Source organism: Rhinopithecus bieti, unplaced genomic scaffold (assembly GCF_001698545.2).
Source record: "Rhinopithecus bieti isolate Rb0 unplaced genomic scaffold, ASM169854v2 scaffold_5882, whole genome shotgun sequence".
NCBI lineage: Eukaryota > Metazoa > Chordata > Mammalia > Primates > Cercopithecidae > Rhinopithecus > Rhinopithecus bieti.
In genome coordinates, this window is record NW_016805188.1 from 2,932,276 (window position 1) to 2,949,808 (window position 17,533).

At 41.4% G+C, this 17,533-nt stretch overlaps 1 protein-coding gene across 1 annotated transcript; it reads right to left on the bottom strand.

The window, feature by feature from the left end:
* Positions 1 to 1,630: 1,630 nt before the first annotated feature.
* On the bottom strand, positions 1,631 to 12,118 carry TOMM7 (translocase of outer mitochondrial membrane 7). Its single transcript, XM_017871561.1, has 3 exons — positions 11,921 to 12,118; positions 7,346 to 7,394; positions 1,631 to 1,845 (listed from the first exon to the last, which is right to left on the bottom strand). Exons 1-3 carry the CDS (start codon positions 12,021 to 12,023, stop codon positions 1,830 to 1,832), a joined length of 168 nt encoding a protein of 55 aa, XP_017727050.1. The 5' UTR covers positions 12,024 to 12,118; the 3' UTR covers positions 1,631 to 1,829.
* Between the last annotated feature and the right edge of the window lie 5,415 nt (positions 12,119 to 17,533).

Consider the following 17,533-nt stretch of genomic DNA (forward strand, 5'->3'; position numbering starts at 1 on the left):
AGGACTTCCTGAGGCTGTGTCATGGGAGTGTCCTTAACCTTGGCAAAATAAACTTTCGAAATTGACTGAAACCTGTCTCAGACATTTGGCGTTCACAAAGGTCATCCTTAAAAGAACACAACCAGACCAGGCGTGGTGCCTCACACCCGTAATCCCAGCACTTTGGGAGGCCGAGGCGGGCAGATCACGAGGTCAGGAGATCAAGACCATCCTGGCCAACACGGTGAAACCCCATCTCTACTAAAATACAAAATATTGGCCAGGTATAGTGGCATGTGCCTATAGTCCCAGCTACTCGGGAGACTGAGGCAGAGGAACCACTTGAACCAGGGAGGCAGAGGTTGCAGTGAACTGAAATCGCACCACTGCACTCCAGCCTGGCGACAGAGTGAGACTCCATCTCAAAAAAAAAAAAAAGAACAACCAGTTATGTTTACCATTCACATTACTATTTAATCAAAACAGATACCTGACACAGGTTTCTCAATTTCTGAAAATCCCAAGTGAGAAACAGAAGAAAAACATAAACAAAACACTAAACAAAAGTTCCCTGACAATGCACTTGGCAAAAAGGATTGCGGGGAACCACAAACTTAAGCAATTCCATGGAATTTTAATACTGTGCTCAATTTTCAGCAAAATTACACATGCCTAGATTCACAGAGATGCTGAAGCAATTACATTAAGTACTTACCAAACTGATTTCCTGCAGTTAGGTCTCAAGAATTCCACTTTAAAATCCCCTTATGCAACAAGACACCACAATAGTCTTCTACATCTCCATGGCAAAAGTAACAAGCCTTGAGGAAATAGGCTTAAATAGCTAAGAGGGTTTTACATTAGAAATAAGAACTTTCTGGTGATGGCAGCTCCCAGCACCTGAGAGGGATTATAGTCATGATCATGCCTAAACACTGGATGCTTAAAATATTCAACCCAACAGGCTCTTTCCAAACTGTTTCAGGTTCTGCTTTCTCGTATTAGTAACAATGGCCAAACGTAGTAAATAATGCTATTTTGTTAGAAGAATGGAAAAAACTAATTAAAAGTAGGATTCAAATAGAGGTGAAGGTCCCAGGAAACCAGTATCTAGAACTGAAAACTAGTTTCCATTCATTAGCTGCCTTTCTTTGTACCAGAAAACAGTGCTACTATTCCATGTAGCTCTCCACGGGCTCTTGCCCAGCCAGCTCTAGTTTCCCAATATAACTGAGGGAAACTTTAGACTCACATTTAACCTACAAATAAATCACACAACTCTCCAGTGCAACAGAGCCACCAGGACTTTTATTTCTTGCGCTCAGAACTTTAATGCAGAGGAGGAAGTGACAGTTTGGTTTGTCACAAACTGAGAACTATCTGTATTCTTACTACATTCGGAATACCCTAGGAGTTATTAATTCACTGCAAAGGGAAACTGTAATCCATATGTTAGGTCAATGGGCAGGAATTAACTTGGAAAATTTTTTTTATATCATGATCCACCCGCCTTGGTCTCCCAAAGTGCTGGGATTTACAGGTGTAAACAGCACCTAGGTATATACACAAATTCCCCGTTTTAAAAAAGTACCAAAAGGCTTAATTTTTACCTGATAATCCTAGCATGTTCAATTCAAAAAAGACTCAAGCATAACATTGTTAAAAACATTTATTCTGATACATTCTATCATAAGTTAGTACAAGTTCCACTCTGCTACAGATGCATCTGTGAAGAGCCTTGTGCCATCCAACTAGTGACTGAACGATGTCCCATCTCTTATCCGAGCCAGAGCACACATCTTCCATGCTGTCCGCTGATTGCCTCCAAATCCAGAAGACCAAATAATCCTTTATCCCCAAAGTAGGCTAAAATGTTTGTGAAGAGGAGAAAGAAATTAAATTCCAAAATAAAAATCTTCTACACATAACCTAAGACCTGGAAAATTTTATACATTTATGTTTGTTTCCTCATCTATCAAATTCAGAGTTATGAAAAGACTAGGATCAATCCCACCAAACAAATTAAACATACAGAACTGTATTAAAATACACTTTAGTTACTTTTGAGCGCAGTTACCTATCATAAACAAACACAAAAATGTGAGCAGACAGAAAATGAAGTCAATCAAAAGGAAAACGATTACTCATTTCCATATTAACAGGTAAGCCTGATAAACCCAGAAAACAAAGCTATCTCATTATTAGATGCAACATCAGTAATACTAAAATAACATTTATTGAATGGTTTCTGTGCATTAGACACTAAGGAAAGTTCACAACTCCCAACTACGATCCCTATTTTAATGTGGAAATTGAGGAACTGAGATAGTTTTATCATTTAAGAGGGTAGAGTGGGATGTGGCCTAAGTGCTCTTACAACCATTAGGTTCCTAGGGAGCAATTAGCCTCCACTTCCACCTCAACTAACTCTTACCCCAAACATTCCAGTCACTAAGAAGCCCAACTCCCAAATCATTTGCTGACTCCAGTAGAGTCTAAGAAGGAGGAAAGAGATGGTTTCATTTCTAAATCCGGCTACTTAAAAATGTGGCCCATTGAATAAAACTGCATTATTAAATGACAATGACAGTTTTGTAGTTTATTTTTAAAAATTATTTTCAGCCAGGCGCAATGGCTCATGCCTGTAATCCCAGCACTTTGGGAGGCCAAGGCGGGTGGATCACGAAGCCAGGAGATCAAGACCGTCCTGGCTAACACTGTGAAACCCCGACTCTACTAAAATACAAAAAAAAAAAAAAAAAAAAAAAAAAAAAAAAAAAAAAAAAAAAATTAGCTGGGCATGGTGGTGGGAGCCTGTAATCCCAGCTACGTGGGAGGCTGAGGCAGAATAGCATGAACCCAGGAGGCGGAGCTTGCAGTGAGCCAAGATCACGCCACTGCACTCCAGCCTAGGTGACAGGGCGAGACTCCGTCGCAAAAAAAAAAAAAAAGAAATTTCCCTGTGCCTAAGAAGAAAACACACATCTATTTCCAATTTCCATTGTGTATTAAAATCTCCCCTTAAACTCTTAAGTATTTTTGCACACAGTGAAAATATAAAAATAAATTACTGACTAGGCATGATAGCTCATGCCTGTAATCCCAGGACTTTGGAGGCTGAGGCGGGTGGATCGCCTGAGCCCACGAGTACGAAACCAGCCTTGGAAACATGGTGAAACCCTGTCTCTTAAAAAAAAAAAAAGAAAAAAAAAAGAAAGGCTGGGCGCAGTGGCTCACGCCTGTAATCCCAGCACTTTGGGAGGCCAAGGCGAGCGGATCACGAGGTCAGAAGATCAAGACCATCTTGGCTAACATGGTGAAACCCCGTCTCTACCAAAAACACACACACAAAAAATTAGCTGGGCATTGTGGCAGGCGCCTGTAGTCCCAGCTACTCGGCAGGAGAATGCAGTGAACCCGGGGGGCGGAGGTTGCAGTGAGTCGAGATCGCACCACTGCACTCCAGCCTGGGCAACACAGATCGAGACTCCATCTCAAAAAACAAACAAAACAACAACAACAACAAAAAACAGCCTGACCAACATGGTGAAACCCTGTCTCCACCAAAAAAAAAAAAAAAAATACAAAAATTAGCCGGGCTTCATGGTGCATGCCTGTAATCCCAGCTACTCAGGAGGCTGATGCAGGAGAATCGCTTGAATCTGGGAGGTAGAGGTTGCAGTGAGCCGAGATTGGGCCATTGCACTCCAGCCTGGGCGACAGAGCAAGACTCCAACTCCAAAAAAAAAAAAAAAAAAAATTAGCCAGGCGTGGTAACACGTGCCTGCTGTCCTGGCTACTAGGGAGGCTGAGGTGGGAGGACCACCTGAGCTCAGGAGGTCAAGGCTGCAGTGAGCCATGACTGCGCCACTGCACTCCAGCCTGGGTGACAGAAGAAAACACAAAAAAAGATCTATAAAGGTCTCTTCTTCAATGGTAATGGGCAGCAAAAATATAAAAAGGAAATTTTGCTCAGCCTTATGCAGATAATGGAAATGATTCTCTTAACCTTGATATTCACATATTTTGCCTAAATATTTCACTAAGACACTGCCCCTTATATATTAAAGTACTTTTGAATAAGGCATTCATGTCAACCAACATTTGCTGACCACATACAATAAGCCATCCTGGGTGAAAGAGGATACTAAGATGAAAGTGGTCCTAATCTCAAAGAACCCAACAACTTGGCAAGGGAAACAAACTAGTAGATCCTTAACTGTATTATTTACATAAGTATTATATACACAATAAATATATGTAGAAACAATAGACTTTATATTAATAAACAATAAGTTTTATGTTAATAAAAACCATAGCAGGTATAATTCTGTTCCTTTCAGAGTACAGATGAGGCAGTTCAGATCTCTCTAGTTACTCTTCCCAGTGTGGGGAGCACAGTACATGAAATTCCTTAACTGAGTAACCCTTTACAGCAGGCAGTCACTCAATTCTTTCCTAAAACACAAATGCCTCTGGAAGGAAACCAGAAGATGTTCTTAATGACAGAAAAGATCAAGAGGATTAGCGCCAGGAAGGAGAGAAGCACTGAGAAGACAGTAAGATGAAGAAATGAAAAGCGGTAGGACAGGGATGCTTCACCTAGTTGTTGAAGGTTCAAATCTTGTTGGGATAAATGCAGCCTCAAAAAAGGACAACAGAAAGACACATTCTCTCCCCACTTCTGTATCCTACATCACCCAGGGCACAAAAAAATGTTATTTCCCAGCATGCTGGTCCAGCCTAAAATTTGTACAAGATACAATGCTTTGTCAATTCCTGTCCAAAGGACCACCAAGACGGCCAGGTGCTGTGGCTCACGCTTGTAATCCTAGCACATTGGGAGGCCAGGTGGGAGGATTGTTTGAGCCCAGAAGTTCAAGACCAGACTGGGCAACACAGTGAGACCCTGTCTCTAAAAAAAAAAAAAAAACTAAAATAAAATATAAAAAACCCACAGAAGACCATCAAGAGATGAGGGTCATTAATTCAACACTTGTTGAGCAATTACTTTAGGTGCTTATGAGACAAAATATATTATAGCTACAAGGCAGAGAATGACAGATACAAAAGGATACTATGGGGCTGGACGCAGTGGCCCATGCCTATAATCTCAGCACTTGATCCCAGGAGTTTGAGACCAGACTAGGCAATATGGTGAGATCCTGCCTCCATAAAAATTAAAAAGAAAAAAAGAAACTATAGAAACACAAAAAACAGAATAGTTTTAGCTAGGAGGAAAGAAGGAAGAGATTTACGGAAGGGGCAACATTTGAGATTGGGCTTTTCTAGAAGCAGATTTCCATCCAGTGGAAACTAAGGGGGAAAAGCATTCCAGGCTGAGGGAGCACAAGTATAGGGGCAAAGGCATAAAAATATATATAGTTTATTCTGGGACTTAGCATGCAGTATCATACAGCTAGAGCACTGTTTTCATAGGATAAGGAAATGAGGATAAAAAGATGACACTGAAAAGATTAAAAATTATTATTAATAGCTTACTGATCACATATTACTTGACAAGTACTAATACTTTATATATAATATTCTTATTCAATGCTCATAGCTACCTTATTATGTAGGTATTATTATCCCCAAATGATAAAAAGCAGAGATGAAGTTTAGAAAGGTTAATGGCTTCTTGGAGAAAGTTATTTGATGATAATTTCCAGTACTTGGAAATGCCACACAGCTTGACTCAGTAGTCCTCTCTCACGCTTCCCAAGGTAATGTTTCTCTAAGGAAATAACTGGTCTAAGGCCAAGGCCACTCAACTAGTAGGCAGCAGATATATTGCCTCAATCCCTATTTTACAGAAAAGGAAACGATAGATCAAAGAATAAAGGCTAAGAAAAAAGGACTTAGTGGGGATTCTCTGAAAGCAGTTCTTAAAAGTCATGCCATAAATAGTTAAAGGAAGAGAGGGAGGAGAGGAAGGTAGTGCGTGAAGATCATCTGTTGAAAAACTTTATCAGGGAAAAGAGAATAACTGCAGAAGTGAACAATTTGAAGGCACATATTGTGGTACCCTTTGAGAATAAAAAAGACCTTCCTCTGAAAAAGAAGAGAGCAGCAAGGCAGATGTGGTGGACGAAATTCATATCAGATGGCATTGTGCTAAGTAAAGGAAGAGGTAAAATTACTTGGGGAAGGCCACATGGACCCAGCGGAAAGAATGCGAGCTTCGGAAATAGAACATATTCCACCACCTACTTACTGTATAACCTGCTCTGAAGGACTGAAGTGACAACTAGACACATTGTGTAAAAAGCACCTAAAGCAGTGGCTGACACATTGTAGGTGATAGTGAATAACGTATTTTCTGCCCACTCTAGAAAAACGTGGCTTACAGTAAAAGTTCGAAGAAAATGAATGAAGCCCTAGAATAGTCAGTGAAAAGTCTGTGAGGGCAACCCACAAGAGAGGTCTGAGACAGGATCAAGCAGAAATTCAATTCACTAGTGTGCAGTAGTCATGATCATCATAGTGCCACAAATATCAGTCCTTCCTCCAGAGCAAACCTGCCTGTTTGAGATTACACGTATACATATAATTTTCACAAGTATGCACATATATGCATACATGTGTATATGAATATGTATACTGTGTGTGTGAAGTTTTCACGAGTGCTTACACATACCAGCAAGATCATTTCTGAGAAAGGAATTTGACAGTCAAGAGCCATAAATGTTCATATACTTTATTAATCCCATGACAATTTATAAGGAAATCAAAATCTATAAAAGCTATGTATACACAAATGTTAATTATTTACTTTTTTCCTTTTTTTTGGTAGAGTTGGATCTTGCTATATTGCCCAGGCTGGTCTTGAACTCCTAGCCTCAAGCAACCCTTCCACGATCTTCCCACCTTGGCTTTCCAAAGTGCTGAGATTGCAGGTGTGAGCCACCACACCCTGCCCAAATGTTAATTATATTGTTGTATAAAATACTTAAAAATTGAAAAACCTAGGTAAACCACAACTGGAAAACACATGGGATAGCAACTCAAATTTTAAGTGAAAACAAAATCCTGCATACCCTTGTCAGAATGACATAAAAGGTTGTATTCATCTGAATGAGGACAAGATGGGAATATGGGAAATTTAAAACAGTTTGCATTTTAAAGTGGTAGGATAATAAATTCTTTTTCTGTTAAAATGTGCTTCGTTGTAGTTATAACATGGTACAGTAAATACAAATTAGGAGGGGGAAGAGAAAGTAGTTGCAGTTTTCCAGTAACCCAAAACTATACTGACTGATAAAGCTCCATTTCAAGGCCTGCCACTATTACCCTTTTACATCTTAGTGATTCAGTACTACTGTATGAACATTTGCCCTGAAATGTTTAGTTTTAAGAGCAGTACCTCAAAACAGTTGGTTCAGGCATTCCAGGATCTGCACCCCTCTTAAATCCTGAATCAAGGAAGACAGAAGAGAAAAAAGTATTAATTAAACCCCCAGCAAACAAAACATTTACAATCAAGACTTTTTCTTCTTTGTAATCCAACCTAGGATAGCTAGAATGGTATCTAGACCAACCAGCACTATCTAAATTTACCTGTACTACAGAAGTCTCTAATCTTCATTAGAGTATGAAATTGTGTCCAGGACTAATCAGTAGGAAGAACAAGCTATCTTACTCCTTTCTTTTTGAGACAGAGTCTCACTCTGTCACCCAGGCTGGAGTGTTGTGGCATGATCTCAACTCACTGCAACCTCTGTCACCTCTGCCTCCCAGGCTCAAGCTATTCTCCTGTCTCAGCCTCCTAAGTAGCTAGGATTATAGGCACACACTGCCACGCTCAGCTAAATTTTTTTGTATTTTTAGTACAGACAGGATCTCACTATGTTGGCCAGGCTGGTCTCAAACTCCTGACCTCAAATGATCCACCTGCCTCGGCTTTCCAAAGTGCTGGGATTACAGGTGTGAACCACCATGCCCAGACAAAAACAAACAACTTTCTCAGTGAGTCACTGCACACGGTCATTATTCCTATTATATACACAATTGGCACAGTTGCCCTTAGCATGTTCTATCTTTCATTATTAGTCATTTACCCAGAAATAAGATACCACAACTCCCAAATTATACTGGATGAAAGACTATGAAGAGCAAAATGATTTTTGGAAAAACACACAACCAAGCTTTTAAATTTTTTTAGAGACAAGGTTTCACTATATTGCTGAGGCTGGTCTTGAACTCCTGGGCTCAAGTGATCAGACTCCTCAGCCTCCCAAAGTGCTGGTATTACAGGCATGAACCACCATGCCTGGAGGAAAAACTACTGAACTTTTTAAAAAACACAACTGAGGAAATTTTATCCCTCATAAACCTCTCTTTTTATAAAACAACGACCAATGATAGAAAAGGGACAGGGTGGAAGGCGGGGGACGGCAGGGGATGGATCATCCAATACTTATTATTTAACAACCTAAATACTCTTTACAAGTATGGTTATCTTTTACCGTTTAAAATATATTTATAAACTAACCTGATAACATATATGCTCACTTGCTGAAGTAACTGATTAAGTTTGGGAGGTTTAAAGAACTATGAGGGGTCTGCAATTGTATCTTATTTAAAAGATAACAAAAAATAGTATTTGTAATAGGCAATAAAAGTTAATATTTTTAAAAAAATCTTCTGTGACTTAGACCATTAAAATAAATAAATAAAAGATAACAAACTGGCCTGCCAGTTTCACAGATGTTGGTATAAATTTTTTTTATTATTTTTTTTTATTATTTTTTTTTTGAGACGGAGTCTCGCTCTGTCGTCAGTCTGGAGTGTAGTGGTACAATCTCAGCTCACTGCAACCTCCGTCTCCTCCCGGGTTCAAGCTATTCTCCTGCCTCAGCCTTCTGAGTAGCTGGGATTACAGGCATGCACCACTACGCCCAGCTAATTTTTGTATTTTCAGTAGAGATGGGGTTTATCCATGTTGGTCAGGCTGGTCTCAAACTCCTGACCTCTGGTGATCTATCCACCTCAGCCTCCCAAAGTGCTGGGATGACAGGCGTGAGCCACTGCACCCAGCTGGTATAGACAATATTCTAAGTCAGAAACAAAGAACACTTTATTACTTCCAGCAATAGATTGTGAAAGTATCATCACTTTTGCTTCAGTTCCTCAACTCCCAATTTCCATGTAAAGAGGTCCGGATGACACCTGCACATGTGGTGGACTGCACTGCAGGATATTAACTGGAATTTAGGGAACCAGAATCTTTTATAATGGGCTGCAAGCGCATCTCCCTTTGCTCTGTTTGGAGATACTATTTTCCAAGGCTGTTTGTTCTACAAACGCCCTCAAAAGATAACATGAAACAAAGGGTCATCAGAGCCTCTGCTTATAAGATATGCAGAAATGCGAGAGACCATGGAGAATCGCCTTCCAACAAGTGGCTCATTAAAACCTTGTTAGTAGATGTCCAGACAGATTCTCTATTATCGTGTCACTGCTTGTCATATTTTACAGCACTATACTCCCCAAAGCACTGAAAGTTATGACTAAATCTAAATTACACACAAAGTTAAATCTGCAATTGCTGGTTTTAGTGAGAGTTGAGGTGGAGGAAGTAAAAGAACAACCTGGAGCCAGGTGTGGTGGCTCATTCCTATAATCCCAGCACTTTGGGAGGCCAAGATCGGAAGATCACTTGAAGCCAGAAGTTCAAGACCAGCCTGGGTAACATAGCAAGCCCCTGTCTCTATTTCAACGTGGGAACTGGTTTAGACATAAAATTAAATATACAGCATAAGGGAAAAGACAATGATAAACAAGTACTGGAAAGACAACCTTAACATCAATCTCATAGAACTTGAATTGAATGTTGGGGTGAAAATCACCATAATGGTAGTCCTAGAAAAGGAATATAGCCAGTGTGCATAAAAAGAAAAATAAACTGTAGTATGGAAAAGGAATGCATTATCAACTCTTAGACGAAAGCCCCTGGCATGTAGATTGCAGCAACCAGCTATAGCTTTCTAGCAATAGAAATGGAATTTCAAAACAGGGAGGAGGAGGGAACAGTAGATGAAAAGACTTACAGAGAAGCAAAGAACCACAGGAACACAAAAAGCAAGAGCACACTAAAATAGGACCTCGCATACACAATGAAAACAGAAGGTGGCACAAAGAAAGGGAAGAATCAAGCTTCCACACCTCTCTTAGCTAAAAGGAGAGCTAGTCTCAGTGTTTGACCAGCCAGAGTAGGCCCTTCTATTAAGTGAAAGAAGTGGGTGGGGGGAGGTGCTGCAGAATAGTGGGGACAACACAACTGTCATATTTACTCTAATTCTTGGTACCCACACAAAGTCACTAAAATCTAGAAAAGCAATGTTTTTTTAAAAAAATTGCACCCAGAATAAAGGAGAAAAACATCTTTTTAAGTTCTATAATCCCAGGTTATCAGCTGGCTTGCAACTCATGGAGAAAAAGAAACCACAGCTGCTTAATCACAGTGTACTTTATCTTATACAATGCATGACACCTAAATAGGAAGCAGCACCTTGTTAAAATCACAGCATTTTAAAATGTGAAACTGAGTTTTAGAATTGTCAAACTATATGATCAAACTGACACAGCTGGGATGAAAAACCCGCTCTTTCCCTTTCACGGAACTGCCTGAGTGGGGCAGTAAAATTAAAAAAAAAAAAAAAAAAAAAAAAAAAAACAACTACTGGCTGGACGCGGTGATTCACACTTGTAATCCCAGCCCTTTGGGAGGCCGCGCGCGGGGCGGGGGCCGGCGAGAGGGGCGGTAGCTAACTGGAGGCCAGAAGTTTGAGACCAGCCTGGCCAACATAGCAAAACCCCGTCTCTACTAAAATTATAAAAATCAGTCGCGAGCGGTGGCTGCAAGTCTGTAATCCCAGCTACTCGGGAGGCTAATGGGGGAAGGATCGCTTGATCCCAAGAGGCAGAGATTGCAGTGGGCAGAGATCGCGCCACTACACTCCAGCCTGGGCACAGAGCTAGACTATGTCTCCAAAAAAAAAAAAAAAAAAGGAAAAAAAGAAAAGAGAAAAGAAAAAACTACAGAATAGGTCCCAGTCTGCAGCCCTAACTGAAAAATATTAACAAATCTTTGCAGTAAGTGACGGAGCCTGGTGGCACGAGCCTATAGTCCCAGCTACTTGAGAGACTGAGCTCCGTGGGAGGATCGCTAGAGCACAGCGGGCGGAGGTTGCAATAAGCCGTGATAGCGCCACTGCACTCCAGTCTGGGTGACAGAGCGAGGCTCTGTCTCAAAAACAAATACAAAAAAACAAAACAAAACAAAAAAAAAAACAAATCCTTTAAGTACCCTATAGTGGTTAAGACTATGAGCTCTGATGCCCCACTGCCTGAGCCCATAATTCCCTCAGTCAGCATAGCTGTGCGACCTTGGCAAAAGTTTCTCTACGGCTGTTTCCTCACCTGTAAAATGGGGGCAGTAACAGAAATCATCCAAACCCTTCATTGTACAGGTAAGAAAGCAGAGGCATCCAACGATTATTATTATAATCATGCTTTCATGGCAGTGGTACTTTCACGAGGGATCTAGATTCCCAGAACAGGCCTCTTTCCACTTAGAGAACAAGTGAGGACAAACACCCCGAGAACTCACCTAGTGCTAAAGAGTGCACTAGTCGCTTTTACATCCACTGGGGTCATCCAACCCTCCCAACAATCCCGAGAAGCATGACCTCCACTTTAAGGATGCAAAAATAGAAAAGGAGGGATTGCAAGACTGGTTAAAGACCATGCAACTATAAAGCGATAGAACGGGAACTTGAACTCAGGTTAGCTCGGCCCCACTTGACTAGACAGCCTCAGGGGCCGTGCACGGCGGTGTCCCCTGTTTTTCTCTCCCTCCCTCGATGGCCAAAAATGGGACAGCAGTCTCCGCCACCCTCTTCCCTCCAGTCACTTTCCCGGTTCTTCTCCTACTGACCCAGGTAAATCACAAGAGGGATAAAGCCCCAGCGGATGGCAAACTGGCCCCCCTTGAAGAGCTGCTGCAGTCTCTGCTTGGCCTCTTTGCTCAGCTTCACCATAGCGACGGCCGCGTGGCGTAGGGAGAACCCCTTACTGCAAACACCTCGTCGGGAATCCGAAAGGGAAAGGAAGTGCGCAGGCGCCAAACACGGCCTTTACGGCAGGAGTCGTGAGCGTCGCCAGCAGAGGTCGTAATTCATCACCTTTAACCTTCGCTGCTCTTCCGCCGCGCTACCAGTAGTAGGCGCATGCGTGGTTGCGATCATGGCTGGTTGTAACTTCGCGTTTCTGTTACCCATGCTTAAAGCGCATCTTCAGGTTTTCCTTCCTTTACATAGAAGGAACATTAATTAAATTCAGAGGGACTGGGTTTTAGTCCCAACTCTTATTCTGACTGGCTGTGGAACCGTGAACAAGTTATTTAACTTCTCAGAATTATGTTGTTTGTTCAAACCTGAGGTTGAACTGCAAGAAAGGTTACGAAGTGACACTCAGTAGGCCCCAAATCCATGTTTTCTTTGATCCCAATCTTTTTAAAAAAAAATTTTTTTTAATTACTTGCCAATATTTTAGAATTTGGGAAATCTCACATGAAATTCTGGACTTTTGAAGCTGAGAAATTCCATTGCAGCAATCAAGGAGACTAAATAGGAAATGACACTTCTGTTTGGCCATCTTGCCCTCATTGGTTTAGAATGGCAGCGGTTCTCAACCCTGGCTGCACATTAGAATCAATTTAGGAGAGGTAAAATCATACTCATGCTGGAACTAGAACTCCTAGAAATTCTGATGAGTTTGGGCCTGGGAACTGGCCATTGATCTGCCTTTGAAGTTCCCCAAGTGATTCCCAACCTCTGATGTAATAAATTTCTGGCTGCTGTGGTATTTGAAGTTTGACCCCCCAGGTCTAAGACTTAATTGATTTTTAAGGCTGCACAACATTTCTAAGGCTTTGACTTTTAAGACTTTCCTGCCTCACTCTGAAGGTACATAGTAGTTTTCTGTGCCCAATGGCTGTGCTCCTAAAAATTTCCCCTTGCTAACCTCTGTGGCTTGCGCCTGTAATTCTGGCTATTTGGGAGGCTGAGGCCGGAGGACTGCTTGAGTTGATGCTGCAGTAAGCTGTGTCTGGGTCACTCAATGTAACCTCCCAACGGGTTCACCTTGCCCGCTGCCTGGACAGAGCCGGTTCATCAACACAGGGGAATTACAATAAAGAGTAATTCACGCAGAGCTGGCTGTGCGGGAGACCAGAGTTTTGTTATTATTCAAATCAGTATCCCATAGCATTCGGGGATCGGAGCTTTTAAGGACAATTTGGTGCGTGGGGAGATAGCCAGTAAGTTGGAAGTGCTGATTGGTTGGGTCAGAGATGAACTCACAGGGAGTGGTAGCTGTCTTGTACTGGATCAATTCCTGGGTTGGGGCCACGAGATCAGATGAGCCAGTTTGCCAATCTGGGTGGTGCCAGCTGATCCATTTTGCAGGCTCTACAAAATATCTCAAGCACCGATGTTAGGCTTTACAGTAGTGTTATTTCCAGGAGCAATTTGGGAAGGGTCAGAATCTTAGTTCCTGGGTTGGGACCACAAGATCAGATGTACCAGTTTACCGATCTGGGTGGTGCCAGCTGATCCATTTTGCGGGGTCTGCAAAATATCTCAAACACTGAGTTAGACTTTACAATAGTGTTGTTATCCCCAGGAGCAATTTGGGGAGGGTCAGGATCTTGTAGCCTCCAGCTGCATGACTCCTAAACCATAATGTCTAATCTTTTGGCTACTCTGTTAGCCTGTATACCAAAACCTGCAATGCACCCCCTGAAACTAAAGTAAAAATTGGAAAGAAAAAAGAAGAAATAGTTTCTGTTTTGGTGGAGCTCAGATGACAGCAAGGGACAATATAATGACTAAAAGCACAAACCAACTGTGTGATCTTTGATCAATTATTTAATATCTCTGAATCTCAGTTTCCTTATCTGTAAAATGAAGCCTACTATATATATTTAAATCCTTGCAAGAATTAGTAAAATAAGCTATAATGCAATGCAATCTTACAAGATCCTGTAAGGATTAAAAAAATATTTTTTAGGCAAGAAGGGGATTTGTTTTAGGAAAGGGTTGTTATCATCTTTGTTTTAAGCTAAAAACTAAAAGTTCCTTCCAAAGTTAGTTCAGCCTATGCCCAGGAGTGAACAAGAACAGTTTGGAGGTTAGGAGCAAGATGGAGTTGGTGAGGTCAGATGTCTTTCACCATCTCAGTTATAATTTTACAGTGGCAGTTTCATCACTACAATCCATCCTGGGAAACAAGAGTGAGACCATGTCTTTAAAAACTAGAAAAAAAATTCCCCTCGCATTATGGTATTCGTCTGCTAGGCTCATCATCATTAATAATAACAACCTGTGTCTACTATGTCTGTCACTGTGTTAAGTGCTGAAAAATAGTTCTTTTAATCCTTACAGGAATTTGTAAGATTGCACTGCATTATAGCTTATTTTACTAATTCTTAGTAAGGATATATATAGCTTCATTCTACAGATAAGAAAACTGAGATTCAGAGATATTAAACAATTGATCAAAGATCACACAGTTGGTTGCTGTTAATCATTATATGGTCCCTTGCTGTTACCCGAGCTCCTCCAAAACAGAAGCTATTTCTCTTTTTTTTTTTTTTTTTTCTTTCCAACTTTTACTTTAGTTTCAGGGAGTGCATGTGCAGGTTTGGTATATGAGTAAATTGCATGTTGCTGGGGTTTGGTGCACAGATTATTTTTTCACCCAGGCAATAAGCATAGTACCTAATAGGTAGTTTTTGGATCCTCACTCTCTTCCCACCCTCAAGTAGGCCGCCATGTATATTGCTCCCTTCTTAGTGTCCATGTATTCAATGCAGAAACTGTTTCTTTCTCATCTTTTTAATTCAAATACCTGATACACAGTAAGAATGCAGTGAATGTGGCACTATCCTGCCAGTTGGGCTAAAAATACCAGTCATTTGCCTTTCTCAAACATTCATTGAGCCTTGTTATATGCCAGGCACTAGAGATATAAGATTTTTTTTTAAACTGCCCTTAAGAATATCATGGTTGAATGGAGAAACGTGAGTAAACAGATGATTCCAATGTAATGTGAATATATATACTAAGTCCCACAATAAAGTTATGCTCAAAATTTGACAGAAAGGCAGAAGAAAGACAACTAACACTGCCTAGAGGAGTCAGGGAACTTTTGAGGAACCCCATGCAGTTAAAACTAGAGAGAGGAGTAAATTTGAAAACCATTAAGAAGGTGAACTCAGCAGGACTTGTTGGCCAAATGAATATGAAGGGCAACATTGAAAGAGGTAGTCAAGGATGACTGCCAAGTTTTGAGCTTGTGTAACACACTGAGTTAATCTTACCCCTTGACCTCCACAAAGTCTAAATTATGTAGATTTGATCCAGGACAGGTGAGCCCCAAAGTGGGTCCTAGCCTGTGGGTTCTTGGCTTTACCCAGGGAAGAATTCAAAGCCAAGCTGGTGGTAAAAGAAAACAGCTTTATTAAAGAGGTGTTAAGCTCCATGACTGCTCCTGCAGAAATAGCAGCTCAGGGCAGCTCTACAGTCATATTTATACCTACTTTTAATTACATGTAGATTAAGGGACAGTTTATGCAGTAATTTCTAGGGAAAAGGTACTAACTTTTGGGTTGTCAGGTCACTGCCATGGAAAGGGGTGGTAGCTCCCGGTGTTACCAGGGCAATGGTAAACTGACATGGCACATGGCACACTGGGAGGCGTGACTTATGGGAAACTGCTTCCACCCTGTCCCTGTTTTAGCTAGTCCTCAATTTTGTCCAGTGTCCAAGCCCTGCCTCTGGAGCTCAGTCCTGCCTCCTACCTCACAATAGAGATTCACCTCTACAGTAATTCCCACACATAGAGTTGGAAATGGAGACAACATTATAATGGCCAAAGGTATGTTATATTCCTTGGATACATTTCTTATTGAAGGAAAAAATGGTGAGAACCTCTCTTCTATTCTTGATGTGCCCTCCTATTTCAGGCCCTTATAGCCTAAACTATAATAGCTGGAAGCTATCTGGTCTACCAGCCTCTAGTCTCCACCTTTGCTATATACTCTATACACTATAGTTAAGATCAGGCTTAAATCATTGCTTTGCTCATGTCACTCCCCTTTTCAAACACCTCCAGTGAGCTACCAAGGGCTACCTCCGTAAATCTGTTTATCTTCTGAAAATAAGTGTACTTTAAAGATCTTTGCAAATTTTAGAGTATTAGATACACCATAAGTAATATCATAGTCAATGATAAAAGATAGTACCCAGAAAATGCTAAATGAGTGGAATCAACAAAAAAAAAATTAAATGTGTTAAGAGGAGAGAGCTAACCTTGTGAGCTGAAATATTCAGGAAAAACTTCACAGAGAGCATAGTTGGTTCTGATGAGTGTTTACAGGTCCAGAAACTCAACTTAATCTGGTTGAGACAAGATTGAGGTAGGAGGCAGGACTTGATTCCAGAGGTGGGGCTTGAACTCTAGACCAGATTGAAGACTAACTTGAAACAGGGAAGAGGCAAAATCTCCTCTCCATAAGACATGCCCACAAGTACCATGTCAGCTTACCATTGCTATAGCAACACCTGGAAGTCATCTCCCCTTTCTGTGGCAATAACCCAGAAGTACCACCTTCTTTTCTAGAAACTTCTGAATATCCACCCCTTAATTTGCATATAATTAAAACTGGGTATAAATATTACTGCGAAACTGCTCCTGAGCTGCTACTCTGGGCCTGCTGCCTGTGGATTGGCCCTTCTGTGGAAGGAGCAATACCTCTGCTGCTCCTGTACACTGCTGCTTCAGTGAAAGTTGCTGTCTAAAACCACCAGCTCACCCTTGACTTCTTTACTGTGTGAAGCCAAAAACCCTCTTGGGCTAAGCCCCAATTTGGGGGCTTGTGTGCCCTACATCAAGATGGTCTCCTTTCCTTCAGCCTTGACCCTCCAGTTTCCAGTTTTCCCTCTAAACTTAATGTCCCAGAAAAAGAAAAAGAAAGACAAAGAGAAAGGGAAGGAAGGGAGGAACAGAGGGAGGGAGGGAAGGAGGGAGGGAGGGAGGGAGGGAGGAAGGAAGGAAGGAAGGAAGGAAGGAAGGAAGGAAGGAAGGAAGGAAGGAAGGAAAGAAAAGAAAGGAAAGGAAAAGAAAAGAAAAGAGAAAAGAAAAGAAAAGAAAAGAAAAGAAAAAGAAAAGAAAACCTCCAGTACTAAATCATGGCCTAGTGTGGTGTCTCATGCCTGTAATCTCAGCACTTTGGGAGGCTGAGGCGGCTGGATCAGCTGAGGTCAGGAGTTTGACACTGGCCTGGCCAACATGGCGAAATCCCATCTCTACTAAAAATACAAAAATTAGCCAGGTGTGATGGTGCGTGCCTGTAATCCCAGGCTACTTGGGAGGCTGAGGCATGAGAATCGCTTAAACCTGGGAGGTAGAGGTTGCAGTGAACTGAGATCACGCCATTGCACTCCAGCCTGGATGACAGAGTGAGACTCCATCACAAAAATAATAA

Excerpts from the sequence above, each read along its gene's own strand:
- TOMM7 (XM_017871561.1), bottom strand. The coding sequence starts at position 12,023 with ATGGTGAAGCTGAGCAAAGAGGCCAAGCAGAGACTGCAGCAGCTCTTC. Across the intron at positions 7,395-11,920 it reads CCCTCTTGTGATTTACCTGG|GATTTAAGAGGGGTGCAGAT; the intron begins GTCAGTAGGAGA and ends TCCTTGATTCAG.